This window comes from Maylandia zebra, linkage group LG14, assembly GCF_041146795.1.
Source record: "Maylandia zebra isolate NMK-2024a linkage group LG14, Mzebra_GT3a, whole genome shotgun sequence".
NCBI lineage: Eukaryota > Metazoa > Chordata > Actinopteri > Cichliformes > Cichlidae > Maylandia > Maylandia zebra.
The window spans coordinates 555,285-562,871 of NC_135180.1; the positions used below are offsets into that span (position 1 = coordinate 555,285).

General features: G+C 45.7%; 1 protein-coding gene across 5 annotated transcripts in view; it reads left to right on the forward strand.

Moving 5' to 3' along the window:
• Positions 1-844: 844 nt before the first annotated feature.
• The window catches only part of phldb1b (pleckstrin homology-like domain, family B, member 1b), a 90,689-nt gene continuing 83,946 nt past the window's right edge, over positions 845-7,587 (forward strand). For 2 of the 5 annotated variants that reach the window (XM_076892070.1, XM_076892071.1), the window contains exons 1-3: positions 845-990; positions 1,865-1,966; positions 6,249-6,372. In XM_076892070.1, coding sequence (XP_076748185.1) covers positions 955-990; positions 1,865-1,966; positions 6,249-6,372 — 262 coding nt within the window. In that variant the 5' untranslated portion in view covers positions 845-954. The remainder of the gene's footprint in view (positions 991-1,864; positions 1,967-6,248; positions 6,373-7,587) is intronic. The other 3 variants (XM_076892069.1, XM_076892072.1, XM_076892073.1) reach the window with 2 other exon arrangements.

The following is a 7,587-nucleotide window of genomic DNA, read 5'->3' on the forward strand; positions in this document are numbered from 1 at the left end:
TAACATGTTACATTACAGTGTAACTAATGAGAAAGTAACATGTTACATTACAGGGTAACTAATGAGAAAGTAACATGTTACATTACAGGGTAACTAATGAGAAAGTAACATGTTACATTACAGAGAATGAAGTCATTCTGATACTTATACCAAACAGAAAAACCTTTAGCTCATGCATGCTGCTCAGCGGTGTGTTCTGCACAGTTATCACTGGCTGCATTCACTTTACCTGCACAGTGAGTTGGCAGCACTCCGTCCTCCACATAACCAGCAGCACGTTTGGGATTCTTCCTCACAACTTTAGCTCAGAAACTGCTGGCTGCAGCTCCTCTTCAGCAGGCCCTGACGCCAGTGCTGTGGACGTGGTTGGACGTAGTCTCATTAGCAGCTTATGCGTTTGCACAGAATAATGCACCTATACTTCTGTGATGTAGAAGCCATCGTTTGTGTCTTCAAGTGGGACTGAAGACTGCGTGTCCGTACTCTGCTCTTCACGCTCTGTTTGTTCTATTCGTGCTTCTTTCATTCGGGGATTACGGTATATTTGCATAATTACAGTCATCCCCACTTTTTATGATTCAACAACTTCAAAACATTATTCTTCACTCTCTGCTTTTTTCTTCCGTTCTTTTGATCATTGCTTACACACACACACACACACACACACACACACACACACACACACACACACACACACACACTCATCTACCTGCTATCTTCAACTTTGGTGCTGCCAGTCAGGAATGTAGGTCTTCGCTTATTGGAGCAAGCAGCAACAGGTCTGACCTTCTGAATGGGAGTTTATGTGAAGGGAAGCTTTAAACAAAAGACCACGATCAGGACAAAAAGACAGTCTGAAGAAGCTAAAGTCACGAGCAGTGCCACAGGTGTCCCGCTCACAGTCGAGTCCCTGCTGGGTTTGCTGGGTCGGTCAGTCTGGAGCAGCGTGGTGCCATGCAGGCGATGCATTTGCTGGACAACTGGAGAAAGGTAGTGGTTATATTTGGAGCCAACCACTGACAGGTGAACACTTAAACGCTGCTTGGTTCCTCTCACCGAACAAGAAAAGAGGAACAAAGTGTTTCTTCAGGCTCAAAAAGGAGTTTGGTTTTTTTACACAAAAGCTCTTTGCTGAGAGCTCTTTGCTATTTTTATTTTCTGCCTGTTTTGTGATTTACTGTTTTTATGGCTCGCTCAAGGCTGCGCAGTCTGTCAGGAGAGCAAACACGCTGATAATGCAGCAGTGCTTTGTTATCCTGAAGGCAGAGCGTATCACGCACAACATTTTAGGCTTGCATACGACTCTGGTTGGCTCTGTAGACTCTGGGATAATTATGTGTTTTCTAACCTTTCCTGTGTGGTTTTCTGTGCTTCTCACATAATGACTGCAGTGTCTAACACATACACTAATATAGACACGGAGCGTTATTTATACACATCCATCCTGTGCTGACTTGATGGAAATACCCCAAAAATGACGTGAATAAAATGTGATGAGTGTGTGTTTGAGGAGATTTCCAGTCAATGTGTCAAGAGGTTTAAATGTGTGTGTTAAACCATCTGTTACCATCTGTTGTGTGTGTGTGTGTGTGTGTGTGTGTGTGCGTGCGTGCTGACAGTATGAATCACACCTATAGAGGCATTAGTGTGAGGGCAGAGTTGGGATGGGGATTCCCGACACGCGCGCTCAGACTTTCATGAACTGTAGTGGAAACAAAGTGTGAGTCTGGGACCTTTTTAAGCTTTTAGCTTTTACTTAGACATGGACTCCAAAAACAGAAATGTTTTTCCCTTTTTTTAACGTTTGAGAAATGAGCTCAGCCGTGACGACGTTTGTTACTCATGTTCTCATTTCCTCTTTCAGGATCTTCATGTGTCGCAGGGAGCCGTGGACAGCTCAGTGGATATGGACCGCCTGAACAGGAACATGCCGGAGTGTGGACGGCAAACTCACCAGGTGTTACAGGTAAATGTGTGTGTGTGTGCGTGTGTGTGTGTGTGTTGTGAGATGGAAATAAGAGTCAGTCAGAGTTTTATTTTTGTTCATTGGTTCATTCAGTGTCATGCACGTTAGACAGAAGTAGACGCCTTACCTCCACACTAACCTTGAGATCCAGTGTTATCATTGTGACCTACAGTGGGAGCTCCACAGCGTCCAACCACAAACAACCAGAGCTGGGAAATAAGTGCAAGTGCAGAGTAGAACTTTGTTTTTAATCTGCACTTTACTTGAGTAGTTTTTTCTGACAACTGTTTCCTTTCACTCCATACAGTTTTACACGAATATCTGTACGTCGTAAAACGGGCTCGTTACTTTAGGTTTAACACACCTGTGGGAAGTCCTTACTTCACATCACTGCACGACTTCAAATAGCGCACCGATCGGAGACTAAACAGTAACGCAGTATCCATCACTGGGGCTTCTAACATACAAAGAAGTAACAGAGGCAAACCCATGTCATTTATGCATCATTCATAGCGCTGTGCTCAGGGTTCAGCTGTGCCATAACGAGCTGGACTGTGTTTTTTGGTGAGGACGTCAATAATAAGGTCAATAATTACAGGAGTGAGCATGAAGAGTCCAAACACTTGATAGTTTTGAATGAGCACATTTGTGTCCTGTAGCTCCAGGGAGCATTAAAGACTGTTTTTGTTTTTGAAGAACTTGAAGCACAAGAACATAATCATTTAATTAGTAATTAGATTACACCATACAGCCTCAGTGCCATTTTCTAGATGCGATCACTTGCTGAACAAAGTCTTCATTTAGCCATATTTATTAGTCGTTGTTAAGGCCAGAGATGCATTGAGACCGTTTAGAGTCGGAGTCTTTGTAATGTGGCCTGGGACACCGTTCTTCTAGACGTGGCAGCTTCTTAAAAACACACAGAGGGCGCTCTCGTCGTCTGACGTCCTCTGATGTTGAATGTCGGCACACTGGGCGATGGGACGGTGTCCTGGCATGGAGACTCCACGGAGCGTAAGCACAGAGGCTGCCGTGTCACTGAGGTCGGCTCCAGCAGCACATATGTTGGCGAGGGTAAAGCAGTAATTAGACAGACTCGCAGATTAGATGTCTGTGCTTCACACCTGCTGCTTCTAAAAATCCTGCAGGCATTAAGGAGGGGGGGGTGTTCTTCTTTCCTTTTTTTCTGTGCATATATCCAGTTAGAGATTAAACTTCAGTGATTCTTGCAGACGTGCTCCGCAGACATGAGAGACGTTTAAAGGGAACTCGTCTTCATCTGCAGATCTTTTCAGAAGCTTTGACATTCAAAATACTCCTCATGTATCTCACACTGGGCCTGGCTGCTGCCCCTCATATCTGCTCTGTATGACATCATAAAGATCCATGAGCAGTGTAAGGCTGAGCTTTTGGCTCCCAGTTATTTGTACATTATTTCAAACTTTGGTTATGTTTAATGTGAGCATCCACCAAGAAACTCATCTCTTATTTCTTCAAAAGCACCCAGCTCAGCACAGCAGCGTGAACGCCGATCTCTGTTTAAACAGTCGTCACAGCAGATATCTCAGTCAAACTGAGCAGCAGATTGCTGCTGGGCCGATGTCACCCACCTGTGCAAAACAGCTTCTTATACTTCTGAATTTCACTTCCTGGTTTGGGGGGTGTCAGCCTGATATTAGCACGGTGTGACTCCTCTTTCCTTAAAGTCTCTGCAACAAAGCTGATGAGTGCAAATAACCGCTTTGTTGCTGGAGAGGAAACAAAGAAGTCAAAGCAGGAAACAAATCTCTGAGTCTTGGTTTTTCCAAAGTTTACAGCTCCCAGCACTCTCCCTGTGGGCTCTGAGGTCCTGCACTGGTGTTTCACAGAGACGCCTGCAGAGGCTGCAGCCACTATGTGCAGGACCGTTCATCATCACTCCAAGAGGACACGGCAATGAAATGAAACCGAACTGTCCTTTCAGACAAGTTGGCATTAGTCTCCACATTTCTACAATAATTAATTCTGTTAATTCACAGAAAAATGAGCAAAAACCAGGAAACAATATTTTGAACACAGTTGAAAAAATGTTTTTCTGCTATTTAAATTGAGCTGAGAGAGATTTTATGAGTTTAATCCAACATCTGATGATATTGATGATACTTTTTTGATTTGTCATTTTTAGTTGAATTTGCTGTGACAAAGTGATCCTGTAGTGAATTCATCTCTTCAAAGGCAGTAAAGAAATCAATAAGTCAAAGAGACGTAAACAAGGTTATCCATTTAAAATCCCCCAAATAAACATGTGACCATATAATGAGCGGACGTCTGCTGATAGCAGCGGTACCTCACAACAGCTTCACTAATGTACAGACGAAGTACATATTTGCTTCTTAGATTACATCACAGTGTGTCCTGCACATGCAGGCAGGAAGCTGAGAGCTCCACATGGAAGCAGCAGCACACAGCAGATAAGCCATCTTGCAGACTCCACCCCTCTCATCCCATCACTCCCAGTATAAGCTCTCCCAGTGCCGTAAGCAAGATGCCCTCTATCTCAGCAATCCTCTTAGACTTGACCCCACTCTACCCACCGACCCCCGCCATCAGATAATCCTATCAGGACACGCCTGGCTAGCTAACCAGCCGAGAGGACGGCGAGTCACTCGTCTCGTCCTGAGAATGAAAAAAACAACACACAGCCTCATAAGTGGGACACAAAGATGCAGACACAGCAGTGTTTGAAAATGCAAATCAATGCCAGTAAATGCCTCCACACTCCTGCAGCTCCTTCAACACTGGAGCTGCCACAGAGCCGTGAAAACAACGTCAGACGCTGCCTGTCAGCACAGGTGGAGCACAGGTGGAGCACAGGTGCTCCACCTGTGCTCCACCTGTGCTAGTTTGAAGTCCCAGACACTGGGACTGGAGCAGTCCCAGTGTCTGGGACTTCAAACTAACTCTGTGTGCAGTGAAGGACAGTGTTGTGGACCGACACGCATTCAGACAAGTTCATGTGTTCAATCATGAAAGCATGATGTGCTGGCTTTGCCCAACATCAGCTTCCATGCACTTAATCACTTCTCCCACAGTTTCATGCAGTCACATGTAGTTCACGAAAAGAAGTAATTAGGTTTGGGATGAACTAATGAACACAGTGGAAACACACACAGGCAGGAAGTGAAAAATGTTCAATTTACCAAAATAAGACAAAGAGAAGAAGAATGTCAGGCGGGGACGCTTACGAGATTTACAGCTCCTGTGCACGAGGCTGATCATGACACTGGAACAGAAACATAGTGCCAAACAGCCGCACATCCTTCTGCACAGGCCTTCATGAACATGTATGAGCCAATGGGAAATAAAGATGCTTTTAAACAAGCAGTGCATCAAATATGTTGACCACTACAAACAAAGCAGGACCTGAATTTTTATCCATGCACAGGGTCACCAGTGAGAAAGCGTGGGAACCAGAGCAGGAAGTTCTCCATCATGGGAGTTTGTCAGAAAAACTCGAGCTAAGAGCTCCACGCAACAGCTTCGGTTTGTCCCGTGAGAACTCGTCTATCGAGCCTGAGCGCTTTCCTGCCTCTCAGTCAGGCCTCCGTGCTGCTAACGGTTACAGAGCAGAAGACACTTGCGCTGCGCTGAAGTGCTCATCACAGGTTTGCTCGCCAAACGCCCTCCAGGAGCTTCGTGTCTCTTAATTGTGGAGCGCTGTTGCCATGGTGACGTCCCTTCCCCCTCGCCGAGCTGAGCGCACGGAGCCGCTTCAGCCTGAGCTGTGAGGGGAAGACGACGCGCACACCTCCCTCAGAGGATGATGTAAACAGCCACAGCAGCCTCCTCTGTGGCTCTGAGTGAAGCAACAAAAAGAGCCATCTCTCCTCTGTGGCCGCCCCCTGTGATGCTGCACGTCTGTGCTTTTATGTGACGTGCAAAACCAATTAGTTTGACTAATGGACGAGAAACAATCTCCCGTTAGGTCCCAGTCACAGCACTTTATCATCCACACACACGCCACGGCGTGACCTCCTCGGGTTCAGAGGTACAGACGGTCGGCTCTGTCAGGCTAACACAGCACGCTGCCGTGCTTTCACATGGCCACACATACCGACGCTTCAAAGATGGAATGGTAATGGCATTTTGTATAATTAATTACACCTCTAGCAGCCAATCAGAATCCCTTCTTGCGATAGAGAACATGCAGCATGAGGCGAGGAGCATGCTTTTAAATCACATGACCGATGTTTATTTAATGTGCCAAAAACAGTCATCACACACTGTTAATGTTTGTCTGCAGAGCACCCCGCTGGACCTGATCGAGACTGGAAAGGGGCTGAAGTTCCAAGCAGAGCGCCCCCACTTGGTGAGCTTGGGGAGTGGACGGCTAAGCACAGCCATCACCCTGCTGCCCCTGCCTGAGGGTGAGAGCACTGCCTTAACACCAACCGTCACATTAGTTAGCAGTGGGAGTAAAGGGTACCTGAACAGCAGGTGTGCAGAGGTGCAGCCATACAGAGCCATCGTCGTCAGGCTGTGGTCACTAACTTTATGTTTGGTTCATAAAGAACTGGTTCTTCACTGATGTAGCGTTAATGCCACATTCCCATAGAAGCTGAGCTTTTACACATGATGAACTGCTCTCTTCAGTTGGGTGTCTTCCCTGCTGCCTGTAAAATGGCGGTGCTGAGGCCCCTTCTGAAGAAGAGCAGTTTGGATTGTAATGATTTTAAAAACTACAGACCTGTATCCAACTCACCATTTTAAGTACAATTTTAGAAAAACTTGTTTTTACTCAGATTACTGATTTTCTGAATGACAGACAGATCCTGGAGATATTCCAGTCTGGATTTAGGGTGAACCACAGCACAGAGACGGCTCTCCTAAAGGTTTTAAATGATCTTAGATGTAACTGGGACTCCCAAAAGCTCTCAGTCCTGGTGCTGCTGGATCTAAGCGCAGCCTTTGATACAGTAGACCACGCTATTCTTTTAAACAGACTGAAACACATGGTGGGCCTCTCTGGTGCTGTACACAACTGGTTCACTTCCTATCTCTCAGACAGAACTTTTATGGTGAGTATGGATACATGCTCCTCTAAGATCCATAAAATGACATGTGGTGTGCCCCAAGGGTCGGTTCTAGGCCCTGTACTTTTTAATTTGTATATGCTGCCTCTCGGCGGTGTCATCAGGAGGCATGGAGTGAACTTCCACAGTTACGCTGATGACACGCAGCTGTACATCTCCGTGTCTCCTGATGACACCAGACCAATGGATGCCCTTTTTAACTGTATTTTAGATATAAGATCTTGGATGGCAGAAAACTTTTTACAGCTTAACCAGGACAAAACTGAAGTTTTAATCGTCGGTCCTGAGGCTCAGAGAGAGAAACTCTTGTCTAAATTAGAGGCATTTTCACTATGTCCTTCGCTACAAGTGAAAAACCTGGGTGTTATTTTTGACTCTGAGCTTGGTTTTATCCCACATGTTAAACATGTAACCAAAATTGGATTTTATCATCTAAAAAATATAGCCAGAGTCCGCCCTATTCTCTCTCGGGCCAACACGGAGATGCTGATGCATGCTTTTATTACCAGTCGCATTGATTACTGTAATGCCCTAATGGAGGCCATTCAT